We start from the raw sequence: 21,788 nt of genomic DNA on the forward strand, positions 1-21,788 counted from the left end.
AAGTTCCACTAGAGAGTTTCTGAACTGTTACATTATGGCTGAGTTAAATAACTTAATTCTTTCCTCTGCTGAGTCTGACACCTCCCATCCCTGTGCCACACTGGGATTTGTGCTCCAAGCTCAGCCTGCACCCTGCCTGTGCTGAATCCCCCAGTGATGAGAACTGGAGATGGGAACACCAGCACTGCAGGGTGTGACACTGCTGGGTGCAGGCCTGCCCTGCAAAGGATGGAGGAAAGATGCTCTGATTAAGACTGCAACTTGTTAATCCAAATATCAAAACTCACTTGTCAGCTTAAAAGTCCTATCTCTGAGCTCACTTCATTTGCCAGGGGCTGCACTGAGAGTGATAAGAGAAATCTCATATAATTGAAGTATTGGTGTACAGTACGAAACTTGAGGTAAAGGAATAAAAGCTCTATTTTTCTCTTGAGTTTTTCTTATCCAAGAGGAAGCCAAGGCAGTGGCCAAACTGGTAATAGGCATTTAAGGCAAGTAATTGACTGCTAGCCTTCAAAAAGGATCTGATGTGGGTTTATTATCTGTCTCATTCTTCTTACAGCATATAATAGAATTTAATGTTGGAAGCCAGGTATCACATATCAAGTACTGATAACTATTTCAATTAGTCTCCAGATGAATGTTTATGGAATACCTTCATTCTGTGGATATTATTTTGAAGAGATATGAACAAATAAGCTTGTCCTCGGAAGAAAAACAGACTTAGCTGAATTACAGAGTATGTCCAGAAAGATTCCTATCTATGTAACATGTTGCTCAGGCTGATTTTGTTATCACTGAGAGTAAGGACTTTGTAAGGCACATCTGAAGCTCACAGCCTGGCTGGCATGACATGGATATTCTTTATTAAAGCATTTCTGAAGGCTTAACAATTGTCTGTTTTCTGTAAACCATTTCTGACCATTGGTTACTTGGAAGACACTCAGAGAACTTTGTTGGGATTCATCCACAGGCAGGTTCCACTTTGGAATCTGTTTCCGACTATTGTGCTCATTTAATGGAAGCATCAAATTGGGGCACTTTGAAATGCTGTTAAGATTTAGTTTCTTGTATTTTTTTTATTCTAATTCTACTATGCCAATCATATTTCATAGCACAACAAAGATGACATTAACACAAATTTTGCTAAAAGGCACTAAATCACACACACATAAAAAAAAATTGTCTCAGATATTTTTTCTTCATCTTCTCTTCTGTGTTGAAAATGCACAGAAGAATATGAGGTACCCACAAATCTAAGCTTCATGCTGAACACAATACTATGCAGAATAGCCTTTATCTTGTGGATTTTATTTAAGGAAAGAAAAACTGTTAGGGATTAAAGTGTTTGGGATGGAAGATCAAAGAAGGAACAAATTGAATAAATGCAGTGTGTGGAGTCTGTTGATTTCATTCAATGTCCTGTGGACAAGGAATTTACCAGTGGTTTTGTGAACTAAGCTGTCATCTCTGCTAATTTTCTCTTTTGCTCAATCAGTGTGTAGACATATTATGTCAAACAAATGCATGGGATTCCTCCAGGCTAAACTTGGTGCAGTTAATAAACCTTTCACTCATCAGCTTGCAGCGGTTAATCTGGATTGCCTCACCTCCTCCTGCTGACTCTAGAGGCTGCTGAGAGGCACTTTATTCTCCTGCATGAAATTTTAAATTATTTCAAGGCTTGTTTCTTTCAGATAGAGAGATTGATCCATGCTTGAGCCAATCCTTCATCTCTGTCACTCTTTCAAAGCCAGAAGAAATGCCATTGTGTGGTCGTACTGTCCAACGCTGCTGATCACACTGTGCTATTTCCAAAAGCAACTGCTTGTGAATGGTTTCTAACGACTTTTTTGGCTTTGAAATATCTCAAATGTCTGGTTCTGATTTTTTTTTTAAATTTTGAGATTTAAAGTTTTTTAAGTACTGCAGGAAAGTTCACCTTCAGCCAGTTTGCTTTAGCTGATAACTCCAAGAGCACTGGCATCACATCAGCATCCCTAAGAGGATGGGCTTTAGCTTGGTCTGGTGATAACACTGTTTACAAAACTGCTTCAGAGATGAGGAAAGGCCAAAACCAAGCCAGATTCAGAACAATGTTTTGAGATGCTGACTTTCAGAACACATATCAGGATGCTTTAGGACAGGCTGCTAACTACAAAAATTCACAGCAGTGGTGCTGTCAATGTTGCTGTCACCAGCACAGTCTGAACTCTCCATGTCTGCAAGGACTCAAGTGTAAATTTAATGGAAACCCTGATTTCAAAGGCTAAGCTTTTCATTTTGTAGCTTGTGCTTCAGGCTCTTCTCAAGGAGAGAGAAATTGAATGAAGCAGGTCATCATCTGTCCCATGTTATATATGGTTTCCAGAGTACAAACATTTAGGTAGAAATCCTTCTTTTAGACACAGTTAATCTGGGTTCCTTCTTTTAGACACAGTTAATCTGGGTTCTGCTTCTTGGCTTCTTCAAATGCTTGAAGAAATTGAAAAGTTATCCTGAAGTTGATTTTTCTGCTGTGAATGAGAGGAGTTGGGAAGTGTAGCTGGGCTTTTGGGACCTTGTTGATGGCCAAGAGGCTCAGCAGGACCACACCTGCCTTGGAGAAGGTCCCCATGGGGGTTCAGAGCTACCCTGGAGTTCCCCACAGCACTAAACTGCCCTAAATTATCCCTGATGAAAACTGGGTGAGAGAACAGCAGCGTTGATACTCTCACTGATAATATTATTATTCTGGTTGTTTTGGAAACCTATGGGATAAGCATGGCCAAGCTGAGGGCTTGGACTGGCATTGGTAGAGTTTGTGTTCATTCCCTAAGAGGTATCAAAAATACAGTTTTGAAAGGGCCTGGAACAGTGCATATTTCTGGGGAGTGAAAAGTGAAAAAGGTTTTTGTGCTTAAAATTTGTACTAGAACTGAGAACTTAGTGTTAACGTAAGATTTTCATTAAGTGGCCATTTCTCTAATACATGGTTAAACACTTGCTTTAAAAACATACTAAAGCATCAATATTTTGCATTTTTTTAGTTTAAAATGATGCCATGTTTAGAGATTATACTCTAGAATCAGATAGTGAAAAAAGGTATCAAATATCTTACTTTGGAAAAGCAAAAATGTCTCTTTGACTTATAACTAAGGTAATGTAAAAATCATTTGTGATTTTGCAATTTTCCAGGTTTGTTTTGCTCCCCCCCTCCAAAAAAATCCAACAAGAGAATTTACCATTCTGATCCTTACATGGAATATTTTGGTTTATTTTATGTCTTTCCCACATTCTCAAGTATTGATTGCATAAATATTTTTTTATTCCAAACAACAAAAAACATATTCATCTTTTTGGGGGCTCTTGTTTCTGGCATTCATGTGTATTGATTCCCATGAAAATTAATTACTTTATGTTGTTTTTTCTTTATGTACAATATTTTAGTGAAGAGTTTTATCAATAATTTTGTTCTTGGGAATACTTTTAAAGAAATGGAAATATTGAACAATCACAATTCTGTGGATCCTCTCTAGTAATCACACAATTGTATGCAATTTTGTACCTTGTGGGTTTCTTTTTCCCTTAAGCAGTTATTTCATTTCATCATAGAGGAAGATTTGGCACTAGCAGATGTAAATGTTCTGTACTATGCAATTAGAATAAAATTCCTTTTCCTTGAAATTCTGCCAATTTACAATATTGTGAACAGAGGAACAAAAAAAAAAAATGAGCTGAACATTATAAAAAATCCTGAGCAGGTCTGAGAGAGAAAAAAATGAATGAAACACATAATAAGCTCTACCTATACATGGAACATTTTTTTTAATTCTGGTGAGAGATATCATATATATATTCTATGATGCTTCTGGAGGGAGCAATATTTAATTGAAATATAAGTAATTCAGACCACATCAGTAGAACTCTTGAGAGTGGATGGAGAGCACCATGAGAGCAATACCTATACTCTGACATCTAAATGCAATTAGAGTGGGATCCAGAAAGTGAAAATATCACGGGGGGAAATGGCCATGGGGTCTGCAACCAAATGTGTTTGGGAAGCGTGCAGGAAGTGTTGCATAAAATCTGATTACAAAAACAGCAGAGGGAAAGGATTCAGAAGGGAAATGGAAAGAGTTTAGGGCTAATTATTATATGCTCAAGTGTGAGCGTGGCCATCTGGCAACTCGTCCCCAACCTGTACCCTCAGGAGAAAGGAAACTGTGATGAGGAGAAAAGATGAGCAAAAATAATTAAACACTTGAAAGAGAAAAATGGGACAAAGAAAATTATAAAAGCTCTAGAAAGATTTGGCAAGGGTTGTAGAGAAGCAGTAAAACTGGAGGAGAGCAGAGAAGCTACCTGAAGCTTTAAAAGAAATAAATCTGAGGTTGGCAAAGGTTCATCATCCTACTGTTTGGGGAGAAACAGCAGCAAAACCTCAAACACCTGCACCTGAACTTCTGTAAACAGCAAAGAATACACAGCCAGTAAGGTCTCACACAGAAAATAAAGAATTGTCACTGCTGTTAAAATGTGCATCAAAAATATATTTACAATGGCCTCTGCAGCCAAGAAATGTACAGAAGACATGATTAGAAACATCACTGTCTTGTGCCCTGACAAAAACTACTCATCACTTTTATAAGGAAAGCAGTCTTTAATATCAGGAAGGAAATAGTTATATGTATTAAAAGAAAGGAGTAGAATTTCTCTTTCTAGTTTAAAGTTCTCCCGTATTTTAATTTGTAAATATTTTTTCTGTATTTGTATCTTTATAACGGCAATGAGGTTCAATAGGAAATGAAACACTTGTATTCCAGAGTTTCTTCTGATTCAACTCTTAACTGTCCAATTTATTAATAGAAGAATTTTTATATATGTAAGGATCATGCCTTTATAATGAGAAATAATTGCACCAGTTCTGATTACCATATAAATTGTTCTTGAGGTAAAATGGGTTAAAAGATCTTGTCAGACCAATCATATCACTGATAGGACCTTAAATGAACCCATTTGTTCTCTTGATGCTTCTTTTATCAGAGGAATATCACTTTTTTATGATCAATTTTTTTCGTTGTTGGGGGTAGACAGCTGCTAGTCTTAGTAAAGTTATCCTGAAGCTTTTAGGTCAGTAAAAGAAGTTTCAAGAGAAAAAAAGGCACTAAAGTGAATAAAACTGTCTTCCATATAAAGGTTCACAACTAGACAGAGAGTGAGTAATAAAAATATATTCTGCTTATTATGTTTTCTAATGTGAGGAGACTGGCATTTATTTCAATTTTTTAATGTGGAAGGATATTAGATGAGATTGTACAGCCAACAGGGTTACTATTCATAAATACCCTTGTAAGCTGCCAGTCATCCCAGCCAGTAGCTCTGGAGAATGGAAAATTCATGAGATGCTGGAAGTAATATAAAGACATAAAGCAATATTTTGCCCTTCAACCCCGGGTCAAAGCTGATTCAGGTGGGTACCATTTCAGGAATAATTAGGATTGCATGTCATATAGGTTGGAATTATCTTCTTGAATTTTAAAATATTATGCAAGCTAGGCCTATGTACTAATATTTAAAGGAGCATTAGTAGTAGGATGTTGGTACAGCTGGTTCTGTGGGGGCTTGGAAGGAAATTCAGTGTGCTTTTTGTTGCCTGTGTCTTTAATGAGTTAAAAGTACTGATGAGTTTGAGCCCTTCCTCCTCCTCCTCCTTTCTTCATTGGCTTCTCCAAAAGCTCAGCACAACTCTGCTGCTTCTCTCCTGCTCCTTTGGTTGTTTTTCCAGGTCAGGAGCAGTGCAAAAAGAACAGGGAAAAAGAGATGGAATAGTACCAACCTTCTTCTTAATGTTCTTTTCTTTATTGTTTATATTTTAGCTGAAGTGGTTTGAAATGTTGGTGATAAATGCATGTGTTTGAAGGAAGGACCAAATCAAGTTTTTTCAGTGACTAAACAATACAGAAGTGTCTGGACAAAATGGTTTATCAATGGTAATGACAAAATGTTTATCAACAGAAGCAAAAGTTCTTCCAAAAAGTCATTGAACTTCCATTTGTCCTCTTGTTTTGTCTGGTTGTGACAGCAATTAAGTGGTGGAAATCATTAAGAGACAAGACAAATTACTCTGATGAGTAACTGGGCAATTAACTACTCCTAAATCAATAAAAAGTTTAATATCACAATTTTTAAACTTTTTTTTCCCATTTGATTTAATCCTTCTCCCCAAAAATCTTTCTTTAGTCTTTTAGTCTTTATTGGTGGTGCATGTATAACTGCTTGAAATTCCAGATATAAGCAAACAAAAATAGACTTTTGTTTAACATGAATATGTTAAGAAGTTGATATTCTCTTTCTTCAATATGTTTGGGAATACAATAATATTTGAGGATAAAGAATAATGAACCAAATAAAAACTGAAGAACTTTCAAAACTACAAACCTTGAGAGAAAATGTGAAGTCTCAATATTCATTCAATGTCATGACATAACCATACAATTCCATGACTTATAAAATTGCTTAATTGTTTCCATCTTTTGATTCTGCAGAGAAATGTGCACTTGCTTGGTTTTTGTAGGATGTAACAACTACCATGTGTTTCCTTTAGTTAAAGGCACAGGTGAGATGGAAAAAGTAACAACTTGATTCTTTAATAAAAGAATCTTGCCAGTGAGGCAAAAACATTTTTGGTACGCTCTACAAGAGTGCAAGTATTTGATGATTTTTGGGAAAAAACCCACAAGTTTTCTATGGTTTCTTACTCAATACAACTTTAGTCAGAAGTGTTTTGTATAATATTAGAAATAGATTTCTCAGCACACTCTTTTCATATGAAACTGTTGCAATAGCAAAATGCAAAGTTAATCATGATGAAAGGCAAGAAGTTCAGAACCTTCTGATAAATGCCTTTTAAAAGAACCAAGTGTAAGATTTCTTGGTTCTGAAGCTGTGGGTTTCCACTGGTTCTGAGCTGTGCCTAACCAGAAACCTACAACAATACTTTGTACACATTTAATGTGCATTGATAATAACAGACTAGAGACATCCCCAGTCCCCTTTTTCCCTCTCATTTTCTTTTTGCTTTGCATGTTAATCTGGCATAATTAATTGCAATTGGGAGTGCTGTCAGTATTTTATCAGCTGCAGATTTATGGAGTGGATAAGATGTTGATTATTAAGATTATTAAGAAGGTCCTCCTGATAACTGAGTGCTAGACATTGCTGGGGCTTTAGGGGTTTATGGCTGGGCTTTGGGTTTTTTTTAAATAAAGGTGGGAAAAAGATAAGAGCACAGAAATAGAAATTTTGAATATTTTCCAGTGAAGTTACAACTCAAAAGGGTCAGGAGATGTAATTGCAACCGTACAGATACATGGAGCAGAAATGTAGTACATGCATTTCAAAACTATCTCAACAGCATAAGTGAGTAGGTAGCTATGGAGTCTTTCTTTTGTTTTCTTTCATTTTATTTTCCTATCTGCACAGGTTATCTTTTCCTACACAATGCTGTTCTCCCACGAGCCTGGTAACATCCACATCCTTCTCATATTTGCCAATACGAGACCTGATTAATTTCAAAATGAACTTCAAGAGTCCCTAAATGGGGCAAGACCAAAGCCATGGGTGCATTTTACAGAAAAGGAGGTGCTGACAGTGTCAAAACAGAGTGCAGTGAATCCTGCAGAGCTGGCTGCTGCCCTTGATCCTTAGAGGTTAATACTCTCTCCCTAAAATTCAAGACAAAAACTCTCAGTAGGAAAAGACTTCCCCTGCTCACAGCTCAGGCTGGTAAAACTAACTTCATTACCCAAAGATGTGGGTTGAAAGTCCTGCATCAGGCACCTTTAAATGTTTCTGAAAGGCATCATCTGGGATGCTTAGAAAAGAGAGAAGCAAAAGCCACAGCAAGCTCTCTGTGGTCCTTGCCAAAATGGTCAGTGCCCTCAGGTGTTTCAATCAAATAACATCCTCAGCTGATTGCACAGGTTTGAGACTGAAAGATGGTGAAAAATCTTCTCCTAATCAGTGCTCCCACTTCTTGCAGTGCTTGAGGGGGTGGCAGAGGGAGAACTTGGGGCAAATCATCCCTGTCCCATCCTCCCATGTGTGCTGTTCAGAGAGCCCTGGCCTGCCTCCCACCAAGCTGAGGGGTTCCTCCAGGCTTAAACTCCCAGAGACATGGCAGGGGAGGCAGGGTGGCATTATTTGGTAATTGCATGAGTAGGTGGGGATCCCTGCATCCAGGTAAGGCAAAGGAGGGGAGTTGCACCAGTGGGGAAGGACATGGAAGGTCATGGACCTGGAGAGCCCTGGGTGACTGGAGCTGTGTGGGAGGCACAGGGAGCATCCCAGGGGGATGACTGGGGGAGGAACATCTGCTGTTACCTCTCACAATGGAGGGCAGGATGACACCCCTGTGCTCCTGGGTGCAGCTTCAAGTTTCTCTGGCAGCTCTCCTCTGGCACGCAAGGGAGGGGAGCGATTGAACTGAGTGATAATTTTGCATGCTGGTTTCACTCTCCTTTCCCTCCTCTCCTAGCACACGCATACACACAGCCCTTCTTCCTAAAGGGTCTCCTAGGTACGGGATCAAACACTCCCAGCCCGGGCATGGCAGAGGGGGAGAAGCGGCTCCAGCCCCTCCCGGAGCGGGGCGGCACAGCGGGGTGAGCAGAGCCCGGCATTCGAGGGGAAAGCCCCCACGGCGCCCCCAGGCAGCCCTGCCCTCCCCGGCAAGGCTCCCTCGCCCCGCCTGCTCCGGGGCAGCCCCTGCCAGCGCTCCGGGCTTGAGAAGGGGGCGCGCCCACGGCAGCATCGAATCCACACCCCCGGGAGGACAGCGGCGTGCCAACAGCGGGAGGGCAGGCGGGCAGGACAACGCCACTCTCATGCCAACCTCGCAGCCGGCTCTTCCTGCGGGAGGCGAATCGCGGGCGCTCCCGGGGAGCCGTGCCCCGGCAGAGCCGAGGCTGGGATGAGGATGAGCGGCTTGGGCGGCGGCTGCAGCACCGCGGACAGCGGCAGCACCGAGCGGCACCGCGGACAGCGCCCCGCGGCCACGGCCGCCCGCTGAACGGAGCCCGCCCGACGCGCCCATGTAAGAGGCTGACCGGGGATGGAGGGACGGGTGGGTGGGTGGATGGTGCCCCTGCCTCTCTCCTCTCTGCTCCTGGCTCCAATGCTGCTCCTCACTTAGGGACTGGGAAGTTTTGTGGGGTTTGGAGCGGTCTCCGGGTGACTCGGTCTCCTGCGAGCCTGAGGATGGGCTGGTGGGAGTAGGGAGGGTTTGTTGCATGTGATGGAATTGATTTTAATATCAATCAGTTTGGTTTGGCTTTTCATGAGTGTTTTGGCTTTTCATGAGTGTTTTGCCTTTTCACCCTTGCAATTTGTGCTTGCTGTCAGTGTAACGCAAAGGGTTTGTTGTTTGCTAGCAGCCACATGGTTTGGAGGCACGCTGTTGTCTTCTTTGGTAGCTGGGTGAAACGGTTAAGGGTTTGATTTTTGTTAAAGCAGTTCGGGCAAGGTGAAATATAAAAAGAAAAAGTGAAAGGGGACTCTGTATCCTGCATGTATCATGCCTGTTGCAGCTTGCAAGGGCTAATGGTTGTCAGGGGTCCTTCTCTGCACGTTGTTTCCTGTCTTGAGATAACTATGAAGTGAGCATTGAAAAGGGTGCATCAGCAGGGGAAAATGACATGCATCCAGAACAGAGATTACTAGTTCTTTTCAAAGCTTTTCTTGCTCTTTTTAATGGAACTGCTTGTTGAAAATCAGCGTTACACTGCCCCCTGCTTGAATAATTAGAGATTTTTCGTTTCTCTCATCACTAGTAAAAATTTATGAATGAACAGGTATATCTCTGTTGTGTTCTCTAGTATGATCCAAGCCTGAGTTTTGAAGCGCTTCAAGAGTGAGAGTGAATTATTCCTAGTTCCTAAAGCCAGATTTAAAATAAAAAAGTAGAACTCGTTCTTCTTGTGACAGTTCATTTGGTGGTCAAAGATATTAATGAATTAACAATGGGAGAGAATGTAAAAATAGCCTTAATTTTGGTACATCTATATCAGGTGTTCTGTGATAAATTTGTAATAATTAGCCAACTTCACAACCAGAGATTAAGGGGAAACAAGGAAGGAAGGGGAAAAAAGTAACCTAGTACTTGTTTTATAACACAAGAAGAATTTGAATAAAAGAGAAAAGATCCTTATTTGTCAGTCTCTTCTGCTGTAAAAGTCTTGTATTGGTGCACAACATTTCTATGGGATGGGGAAGAAAATGCTGATTATTAGTTTATAAGAAAGAGGAGGGTGAGACAGCTGAAAAGCAGCGGATGTTTTTTTTCTGCAAGATAGCTGGTAGAAAACCAAATTCCATTTCCTTCTTGTTTTTCCAAACCACAAGACAGAGCTGCCTCCTTTCTAACAGAGAACAGGGAGGATTTGGAAATGTAGATGCTGTTAAAGATTTGGTGGTCCATCCTCAATGTTGCCAGGCTATTTTCCTCAGACCTTTTGCTTCACGTCACAAAGATGTTAAAAGTGTTCATGTGTGTCATTGATCAGCAGTTTTTAATGGCACCAGAGGCCTCATTTGTCTTCCTGAACATTCTCGTGCTGCCATTCCTTAAAAAGATTTGGAAAGGTGTGGTTTTGCTGACTGCTCCATGAGGAGAGAGACCTCTTTCCAAATTTTTCTTTTATTTGTATGAGCAGTGGGAATGATGGGGAGGGGATATCACTTCCTGCATCTGGTTTGTAGAGCTACTCTGCAAATGAATTAATATCTGCCTGCATGGGCTAAACATTTCTATTAATTACATCAAAAAAATCTATTAATGAAAAATCTAATAATACATCCTGGACATGTACTCAACTTTACATGTAGGAGAATGACCACATTGCTGACAGTATTGAACTGGGGATTTCAATGTTGGTCACAATCCAAGAATAAATAAAGTGTCACTTCAGCTTTTCAAAGCATAGAAAACTTCAGAATAAGCTGCTGCCAATCAAGGCAACCATCTCAAATTTTACTGAGTCTGTTTACATAGTAAGTCAGCAACATGTGAAAAAGGATACTTAAAATTCTTGTCTTACATAAGAAAAAGCTTGACTTAAGGTGAGATTTAGGAGGCTGATTAAGATTTTGGAGAAGAAGGGAGTGTCAGAGGTCTCTGGGAATACGAGTCTGTGCCGGATTTGGAATTCCCGAGTAGCCTGTTGTATACAGCATAATAAATGTATGCAGTTGTGTTCAGTCTGTGTTCCTTGACTGAAGTCTGGAGTATACTTCAAAATAAGTTGCAATTTTTAATTGAAAGATTAACAGTCCACTATTTTTGCTCTGAAAAACTTGAATTATTATTTTAAATTGATTGATTTCTATCTCAGTTTTTGTTTGCTTTTAGAGCCCAATTTCCTTCTATTTTGTTCATTTTTATAGCATGTCTTAGCTGGCCAGGTTTTCTGTGTGCAACCAAGGGTTAACAGAGAAAAATGGTCCTTTGATATATAAGAGCTGTGTCAATTCCAAAGAGGCCTCAGGGAGTCTGAAGCCTTTATGTGCCCTGATTCTTTTCAGAAGTATTGATGTAAGTAGAAAGAAAAATAATAAGTAAAGTGTCAATTTGACAGTTTCTGAGGCTCTGTAGGAACTGAGGGCAGTACTTTCAAAATGGCTTTCAGAAACTGAAATTTTCTTTTCAACAAGGCAGAGTTAACGTCTCATCAAAGCCTGCTCTGATGGGTGCTTACAGACCTTATAGAGCACAGTAATGGTTACAAATCCAAAGTCTCTTCTGTAGTTTCTGGACAAAGGGGGCCATTGAAAGGGCACAGAGACACTCCTGCCAACCTCTCCCCACTTAGTGAAGGCAAACCCAAAGTGTAGGCAGAGACCAAGTGTCCCTAAAGCTGCCTTTGTAAATGTCCTGCTCAATTTCTAGGCTTAAAGACAGGTAAAGGTTGACATCACCTGAGAATTCCAGAATTGCTGCAGTTCCTAATACCTATTGATTTCAATACCTTTCACAGACTTTGGATGTTTTAAAATCTCAAGCAGGTACTATTCAGCCTCTCCTACACTTTTAAGGCTCTGGTTCAAAGCCATGTGTAAAAACTTCAATTTCAGCCTTTTAAGGCACTTGGGTCTTTGAACATTTTCTCCAAGCCCCAGCTCCAGGTGGTGGCCCTGCCCTCCCATAGGTTTTTCTGTGGGATTAGAGAGGCAGCACAAGGTGTTGAATGGCAGAGTCTGGAGCCCTATGGAAAGGAAGGTCCAGGAGAGGCCATTTGCTGGAATAAGCTCCATGTGGAGCAGCTCAGCTCCTTTGTTATGTCCACCCTGTCCTCCCTGTCAGCACTCAGATCAGTTAAGAGAGTGTGGCTGCAAAAAAATAAAAAGGAGATTTTCAGCTTCAGTGTGTTTCTAATGCATCCACATTAAGAACGAATCTCATGTTATGCCATGTTCCCCTCTCAGACACTGTCTCAGCACCGTCAGAGCCAATTGCAAGGACCTGCTCTCAGTCACTTTAATTAGAAACTGAATGCTCCCAGAAGAAGATTTGTTACCAGCTAAATCACCTCTCAGAAAGAGCTATTCTTCTCCACTCCCCACAGGAGTCCAGACATCTTGTGGCTCCCTCAGCCATGGAAAGCTGGATGTGCTTTGCTGCAAGCAGTACTCAGGCTCTGAAATTTTTAATTTTCTTTTCCTGGACCATTTTGTCTCCAAGAGCACTGCATGCATTGGCATTCTTTCCTAGAAAAACACAGTATTTAACTGCAGTGCCTGATGAGTTTGATCACTAGCTGTCTCAATAAAATATGCAAATACAGAGTCATTTCAATCCAAAGCACCTTTGAAGAAAAATGATAAGATAAATGCAATCAAGTCACAATTACTTTTATTAAGTGAGCACATTACACAGGCTCAGTAAATATGATTAGTTCTAAATGTGCCTGCACACAGCTGAAAAGCAGAACAGAACAAGGTGTTGAGTACAGTCGTGACATTGCAGGAGGGTTCAGCTTCCAAGAGCTTCAGCTATTGCATCCTTTGCTCTTTGCACTACTGCTTCTCTTGTCATGATTCAGTGCTCAGGTCAAGCATAATTATAACTTTTTTTCTGAAGGGGGTTTGGCAGCTGAGCATGTCTAATGAAATTATTCAAAGTTAAAAGTGTAATTTTTTATTCATCTCTACTTCTCTATAAAGATGATAAAGTGTGATAGCTGAGATATTGATCTTCTCTGCTGATGAGCAAGGGGGTGGGGGGGTCATAATTCATGTGAGGTGAAGCCCTCTGGATGATGGTGCTCTTGCCCTTAGCTGCAGGGAGTGGAGATCAGCTCTGTGCTGTAGGGGCATCCCTGCAGAACCTTTATGGCAAGATAAATATTGGATGGTCGTTATCTCTGCGAAGAGCAGGTGTTCTTTCCTGTTTCCTCTTTTTCTGATGCAATTTCTGTTGTTAGAAACTGTGTATGAAACCAGTGTTCTCTCTGAATTGAAGAAAGTGAAATGAAGGTCCTCTTTTTCTGGCGTGTTTTCACATATACAACAAACAGGTGTGAATTAGCTCTAGGCCAAACTCTAACCTCTTTTTCAGGCAAAAATCTTAACTAGGCCAACAGTAATATTTTGTGCATTTATGTTTACTTTGGGTGTGACTATAAGACTATCTGTCCCATCTATCTGGGTTGTCCTTTAGAGGCAAAAACATACTTGAAGAGAAAAGCTTTTCTAACAAAAAAATTGTAAAGTATCAAGAACTGTACTTCTACATCAGGAAAAATATCTAATAGATTTCTCACTGTTGGAAATTATAGATATTTCTGAGTTGCTTCCAGTACTGATACTTAATATAACAACAAATATAAGGTTGCCAAATGTCTTACCTTACATGGGTTTTGAATATCAAAGAAGCCAAGTGGAATTCCTTCAGCTTGAAACAGCTAATAAAATTAACTGTCCTAAAATATTCCAGCCTGTTCAATCCTGCTGCACTCATGGGTGATCACTGAGCACCTACCTGGGCTGGACTGGTTTCCCCTTGATCCCAGCAATGATGGCTTAAATCATCACTAGCTCATCCTTTCAAGTTGCTTAACATTTTAAGAGATTTAATTCAACACTCAGGAACTTCCAAGGCTGTAAATTTTTAAAAAGTGCTTTCTAGTTCTATAACTCCCCACTTAACAAAGTCACAAACTCAGAAGTGTTTCTTTGCATGTGCCGTCCTTGCTTGAACTCAGCAAGGTTCCACTACATGTTCAAAATGTAAATGCTGTCCTGAATAGCTAAGGACAGGAGCTCCAGTTTAAAAAAGCATTTGTGCATGTGGTTAAACACTTCTTTTTAACCACATGTTACTCATCCCGGCCTTGCTGGAACTGCTTCTGAGATGAAAGCTAATTGCTGAGGGAAATATCTGTGTGTATGCATATATGTTTCCAAAATTTGGACTCCACTGAAATCAATGAAACCTATAATGTTGACTTCAAAGGGTCCCAAATTTTACCCCGGGCATTTTTTTGGCTTTAGAGAACTCTATATTTCTGTGAAATATGTTAGTTGCATACTTTATTTATTTAGTTGTTATTGTTTTCTCTTATAGTAAATTTCATGTAGTCTATGGAATTCATTTACTTAACCATATTGCCTTCATTATTCTTGTATACCTCATCTCTGTGTTCTTCTTCAACTTCAAACCATGCTGGAAGGAAATAGTTTTGAGATTCCTACAGCACTTTATCTCTCAGTGGAGCCTAGGATGATATGTTCAGTTCCTACTAGCTTTTATTAAGATGTTACAGTTATGCATCAAAGCTTAGGGGGAGAGGTTCTCAATTATGAATCTGTTTCAACCTTCTGTGGTCACATAATTGATTCCCTAGGATTTGTTTAAATTTTAATGTAACTCTTAAGAAATGCTGTAAAATTTGTTTGAAAGTCTTCAGTCTATATCAGCACAATGAATTAAAATTATAAGTATGTGTTGGTTCCATAAGAACAGCAATCTTGAGAATTTCAATGTCCTGGATCTTTAGGTATTTTGGGTATCTGATAACCCTGTGTTTTGCCAGGTTCTTGCTGGTTCCTTTGCTCCTTTGTTACCTATTGTTGAAGGCAATGGACCTTCTCCACTTTGTCTCCTGGCACAGTTCTCTCTCATCCTCCCTGCACAACTTTCCAACCTCTGTAGTATTTTTTCAGAGCAACACATGAACTTCTCATTGACTGAAGGTCAGCACTGACTTGGAGAACAGATGGAGTGTGGAAGGATGAACCTTTGCCACCCATTGAGCATTAACACCTGCTTATTTGTTACATCTGTCCACTGCAGCTCAGAGGCTCCTGAAGATTTTACCCAAGGGATTTAGGACTTTCTATTGGGCTGAGTGCAAATGCTGTCTGTGAAAGAGGTGTTGTTTTTACCTTTTTAATCAGGCTGCACATTCTGTGGGCTTTGGATGGCAATTAACTCCACATGCTTAGACTCTAAAAGGCACTGTGAGTGTGCTGAAATGCTGCTGCAATAAATTTTTTTAAAAGAGCAACATTGAGACAGCTCTGAATGCAAAATATGAATGTTTTAAAGCCACAGATACATTTATTTCATACAAAAATGCATTTTCTCATCCATGAGACAAACTGCACATAATATTGCTTTCTTTGGGACTTCCAGAGATGGTGGAATAAGGATAGTTTATCATCTCACCAGCTTCAAGTGAAGGGCATTTCAGCCACATAATCAGTGAGGAAATTTATGACCTTTTTTCTCCTGCCCTCTGTTTGTGATGAGAGACCTGTGTCTTGTATTTCTGCAATAGCTCTCTAAAACATGCTTACTGGGGACTGATGTGATATATGAAGAGTTATTCCTGTGTTTTCCCAGAGTCTCCCCTGGATCTGGGTACTTGTATTTGAAGTAGTGGCTGACTGTGTTTCAGTAAGAAATTAGACAGTTCATTATTAAACCCTCTAGATCAGGAAACAGAAAAATGGTATTATGTACCTTGAAAAAAAGAAGGGAATGAATAGATGGTTTGCTTGTACCAGCTGAATCTTATCAGAATATGCAATATAATTATCCTTGTTACCATGTGCTTAAAATTAGAAGCATATAAACTTTATGGAACATAGTTTACTGGCCTGATCCTAGGTCTATTGCCAAGGGAGAGTCCTGCTAACCTTCTTTAGGGCTTGTGTCCTCAAGGACAAAATTCAAGAAGAGTGGTTCAGAGAAATATTGTCTTATGTACATTAATCCTAAATATGATGTAAACAATACAAATGGAAAATTATATATATTATAAAATATAATAATATAATATATAAAATTATATATTTTATATATTTATATTATAATATCATATCATATATCATATCATATCTCATATCATATCTAAAATAATATCATATATAAGATAATATGTAATATATAAAATTATATCTATTATAAAATTATGCTTTTTTTTCCTATTTATCAAGTCAAGGATGTGCATCCATGTTGCAATCAGGAAGGGTGAGCAAATCACTTGTCTTTTGTTCAGAAGCTAATCTTTATTCCACATATATCCTAAATGATTTTAAGTAACTGGCGCAGGCCGCACAAAGCTAGCCAGATGTGGTCATAATGACACATTTCCAACCTTATTTCAGGTGCTGTGAAATCATGGCTGTGCTAGGCTGTAACCAACGTTCCTCTCTGGTTTTCTGCAGGTTGAGACACAGCAATTCTAAAGACATGCATCGGAGGCACGCCACCCTTCGGGAGAAGGGCCGGCGCCAGGCCATCCGGGGCCCTGCCTACATGTTCAACGAGAAAGGCACCAGCCTCACCGCGGAGGAGGAGCATTTCCTGGACTCTGCAGAGTATGGCAACATTCCCGTCGTGCGGAAAATGCTGGAGGAATCCAAAACCTTGAACTTCAATTGCGTCGATTACATGGGACAGAACGCCCTCCAGCTGGCCGTGGGGAACGAGCACCTGGAAGTGACAGAGCTGCTCCTCAAGAAGGAGAACCTGGCCCGAGTTGGGGATGCCCTTCTGTTGGCCATCAGCAAAGGGTACGTGCGCATCGTGGAGGCGATCCTGAACCACCCGGCCTTTGCGCAGGGACAGCGCCTCACGCTCAGCCCCCTGGAGCAGGAGCTGAGGGACGATGACTTCTACGCCTACGACGAAGATGGAACTCGCTTCTCCCACGACATTACCCCCATCATCCTTGCTGCCCACTGCCAGGAGTATGAAATTGTTCACATCTTACTTCTCAAAGGTGCACGGATTGAAAGGCCGCATGACTATTTTTGCAAGTGCAATGAATGTATGGAAAAGCAGAGGAAAGACTCCTTTAGCCACTCTCGCTCAAGAATGAATGCCTACAAGGGATTAGCCAGTGCTGCTTATTTGTCTCTGTCCAGTGAAGACCCTGTCCTTACTGCTCTAGAGCTTAGCAATGAACTGGCCAGGCTAGCCAACATTGAAACTGAATTTAAGGTAACTCACCACTGTGCCTTTTTCCTTGGGCTGAGAGTGTTCAGGCTATTGAGTAGTTTACATGTTTGATCAAATTTTGGGCTGCTGTTTGAGAGGTGGGGGAGTAAGACTGGCAGAGACTGCCAGATGTGTTAGCTATGCATAGATTCAGATCACTGTCAATCTCCAGTTAATAAATGCTTGGAACTGAACATTGCATATTACAGCAGAAGCTTAAGTTTCTGTGTTGCACACTGTGATTGCTTAGAATCTCTAGTTTGCAGGAATAAAAATTAGATTGTTCAAAAAATGGAGACTCGTTTTTTGTAAGAAAGGTAAGTCTTTTAATTGAGCAATCTATTTTAGAGGCAGAGTTCTAGAGACTGTTTTAAGAATCCAGTACATCTAGTTCTGCTACAATGATAAAAGGTATAAATCAAGAAATTTTGGTTCTCTGTAAAATATTTTAAACTGCATTGCATCTTAATGGTTTGGTGCTGCATCTATACATGATGAATTGCATGAAAAAGGAAAAGAAAAACAATCAATAAATAGCTATGAAGTTTATCATCATGCCAAACATAATAGTAGAGCTTGTAGAACTCTCTTACAAGTTATTTGAGATTTCCATTATCATAATGAGTTTGTAAATGTCCAATGCCATTTGCAGTATTTCTGTATGTCATTTACATGATGTAAAGAGCATTGTCTTCCTTTCTAATATAAATTAGTCATTAAACCCCTCATTTTCAGTGGCTCAGCCATCAACATTAGCCTTTTTTCTGACTTATGGCTATTGTGCAGCTACAATCAGGATCAGTGACTCTGGGGTAATAAATTCCGTGTTGTGAGTACACTGGGGCAGGATGCTCACCAGGAATCCATCATTTCTAATTAAGAGAACTATTCATGTGTTAAAGCATCTGTTTCAGGATTTGTAGCTCTATACTACAAAGGACTGGGGAGATCATCCCCCTGCACCAGGCACTGGTGGGGCTGGTGTTCAGTTTTGAGCCCCTCACTCCAATAAAGATTTTGAGGTTCTGGAACAGGTCCAGAGAAGGGCACAGAGCTGGGGAAGAGTCTGGAACAGAAGTCTGATGAGCAGCAGCTGAGGGAGATGGGGGCTGAGCCTGGAGAAAAGGGGGCTCAGGGGGCACCTTCTCAGTCTCTACAGCTCCCTGAAGGGCGCTGTAGCCAGGTGGGGCTTGGTCTTTTCTCCCAGATAACAAGCAACAGAAGAAACAGTCTCATGTTGTGTCAGGAGAGTTTTAGGCTCGATATCAGGGAAGATCTCTTCACAGAGAAGGGGGTCAAGCCCTGGAAGAGGCTTCCCAGAGAAGTGGCTGTGTCACCATCCCTGAAGGGATTTAAGAGATGTGCAGAAGTGTCACTTGGGGACATGGTTTAGTGGTGGCCTTGGCAGTCTTGGGTTTAAAGCTGGATCTGGTTTTTCTGACCTAAATGGTTCTACGGATCTGTGCTCTCCACTTTAAAAGTAAGAAGAAAACAGATTATCAGGCTTTGTGATTGAAAAAATCACAACCCGCTGAGATCTTTTGGGCAATAAAATCATGGTAAAATTTTGCAATCTCTTTTTCCCCATGTGCATCAGAATGCAAGGACACAATAATTTGAAGGGGAAGTTTTATTTGGATTCAGTCTGACTGAAGCAACCTCCTTGGGCTCAGTGAATCCCAGTGCTTGAGTGAGGGTTGCTCCAGTGTGAGGGCACAGGAGGCTCATGCCCACACTTAACAACAATAATATCTCATTAATGCTCCAGCTTCTTTTCATAGACAGTTGTATATTGAGAGGAGCATGAGCAGCCCTAAGCATTGTGTGCCTGTCAGTCCTGATAAGTGTCTGGCTGCAGAAAAGTAAATATATTTACTCTTCTGATATAAAAATACCAGAATCTTCTCTTGCACAAATCCTCCTGGAGCAAACCAACAATCCAATATTGAAGAGCTCCATGGCAAATGGAGCTGCACTGGCAAATAGATGGGAATAAATCAATACCCAAAAACCCCCCAAAACATTAGAAACCATTTGCCAAATGATGCATTTCCAGGTTTTCCAAGTTCATTGTCTTGTTGGAAGGGTCTGTGCAGCACACATCTGTGAATGTTAGTGAAGTATCTACTCATACCATAAGTTTTCTTCAAAGATTTCACATTCCTTTGCTATATTCATTCTTCCAGAAATAAGAAAGTTCTCAAGATTCTAATCCATTCTCACTGTAGCAAAAAAAAAAAAAATACCCCCGGAGGTATGTATTTATGTAAAAATATTTATTCTTATTAACATAATCAGTGTGATGTGAAATAGGGTATTAATAAAACAGTGGGGGGTTTTTCACAGAACATGACAACTTAAGAATTTATTTTGAGGAAAGAACACAATTGCTGAAAATGCATTTAAGAAGTCTGCAAATGAAGAAAGTTTATGAAATTAGACAAGTTCTAGAGGGCTTTTTTTGTGACTAAAATAGAATTTTCCCAGAAACTTAAAATGTTTGATTCCTACAGTTCTATAATTAAAATTGGTACTCAACAGATTTATAAAATTATCACTCAGGATTGTTTAAGAACATTATTTAAAAATTATGTGCGATTGCAGAAATGCAGTTTTCAGGAGGTACAAAGAGTTCTTGAAACGGAAAGACACAAAATTTTAATAATGTAGGTGGACAAATAGTAATTTAGTAACCTCTGAAGAAACTGCTAGCATGAGCTAATTAAAATATAAATGCAGTGCCTCTCTCCTGCTGCTTGCTGCCCCAAATCTCTTATGCAATAGCACCTTTCAGCACATCAAAATGAGAAGCCAATGCATGTGCTATTTTTTAAAGAACATTAAAATTTTTAAGCAAGTTGCCTCTTTGTGCAGAGAAATGTGAAGCAAAACAGCCATGTGGACCACTTTAAAGAAGAAAACTTGTGTTACCTGTGGTAGGCCAAATTATCCATTCTTTAGTTTTTTACTGTGGCAGAAACTGAATAGATTTCTATCACCTTAAATTGCTAAGATTCAGTAATATGCTGCAAATCTGATGAAACAGGTTTGCAAAATTTTGTCAAAAAACAAGATTTCTCGTTAATTGTAGAAAAAAAAAATTGCTATGAAAGATGTAGTCCATTAGTCTAGAAATAAATAAGACCCCTTCCCCAAAGTAAAATGAAAAGTGTGGAACCAGTTGTTTCTATGAAAATACATGTAGAAGTGGGGTGGATGGGAAACCCCTAAGAGATGGATTCCAGAAGAGAGAGAAGCAAACATCAGAGCCCCTGAGTATGTTTGCAGATCTTTAAGCAATTATATTCTCCTCTAGTGGAGGCAGCCTAAGCTGAAAAAAAATACCTTAATTAAGTGCTTTGTCATTTTTGTATATCCCACTTGAAAGCTCAAAATTAAGAACAAGTTCATTACTTTCTCTCTCTTTCTAGTTTTAATTTTTTGTTTTAAAAAGCCAAACCAACATTCACTGGAGCAAAGGCAGTACAGAGTGGGGGCCTCATTTAGTCCAGTGGACGGATCCCTTCTGCATTGCCCTTGGGAACACAGAGAAAGAGAGGATCCCATGTGGATTGAAGGGTTCCAAGTGACCATGACTCTACAGAGTGTAGGGAAATCTGGGCAGGAAACTGAGGGGCTCCTCAATTCAAAAATCAAAAGTACAATTAAAACAATTATAGGACAAAGTTAAAGTGCTTTGTAGTTTTCCACAAAGGGAGGAAAACAGATATTAGGCTAATGATTAATATGTGAAGCTGTTTTGAGGGAGAAAGCATTTATTGTCAGCCTAGCAGAGCTAGGATCCCTCTAGCCCACACAGGAAGAATTCTCCTCTCTCATTCTCCCCTTTTTACTCAAAAAAAACCCCATCTCTGTACATTCCAATTTCTTTAAAAGCTTGCAGATCTTGGACCTCAGTCATAAAGCAAATAATCCTTATGCCATCTACCAGAGGATTCTGTTTGTTTTGCTCATATAAATAAGTCTGATGAGCCAGGGTTTGTCCATCTGAAGCAGCATCACCCCTGAGCCAGGCTGATGAGAATTGCTCTCCTCTTTGGTCCAGAGAAATCCATCTCCCTTGTGACAGAGAAATCCATCTCCCTTGGTGGGAGAGCATATGCAGATGTCTGCACAGTTACCAGCTGTTCACAGCCAGGTGACTCATTTCCAAGACTGGAATATTAAAAGCAGTGTCAACAGAATTGTTTTTATATGTCTATCAAAAGCCTTAGGAGATTGAATTTCTAGCAAACAGCCTGCAGGAAATGCCTTTGCAACTGCCTTTAACAGCAGCATCAGC

At 40.0% G+C, this 21,788-nt stretch overlaps 1 protein-coding gene across 1 annotated transcript in view; it reads left to right on the plus strand.

The window, feature by feature from the left end:
* The first annotated feature begins 9,012 nt into the window (after nt 1–9,012).
* The window catches only part of TRPC7 (transient receptor potential cation channel subfamily C member 7), a 71,674-nt gene continuing 58,898 nt past the window's right edge, over nt 9,013–21,788 (plus strand). Inside the window, exons 1-2 of the mRNA XM_058034745.1 lie at nt 9,013–9,076; nt 16,711–17,488. Of these exons, the coding sequence (XP_057890728.1) occupies nt 9,075–9,076; nt 16,711–17,488 (780 nt within the window). The 5' untranslated portion in view covers nt 9,013–9,074. The remainder of the gene's footprint in view (nt 9,077–16,710; nt 17,489–21,788) is intronic.

This window comes from Melospiza georgiana, chromosome 15 (genome assembly GCF_028018845.1).
Source record: "Melospiza georgiana isolate bMelGeo1 chromosome 15, bMelGeo1.pri, whole genome shotgun sequence".
NCBI classification, from domain to species: domain Eukaryota; kingdom Metazoa; phylum Chordata; class Aves; order Passeriformes; family Passerellidae; genus Melospiza; species Melospiza georgiana.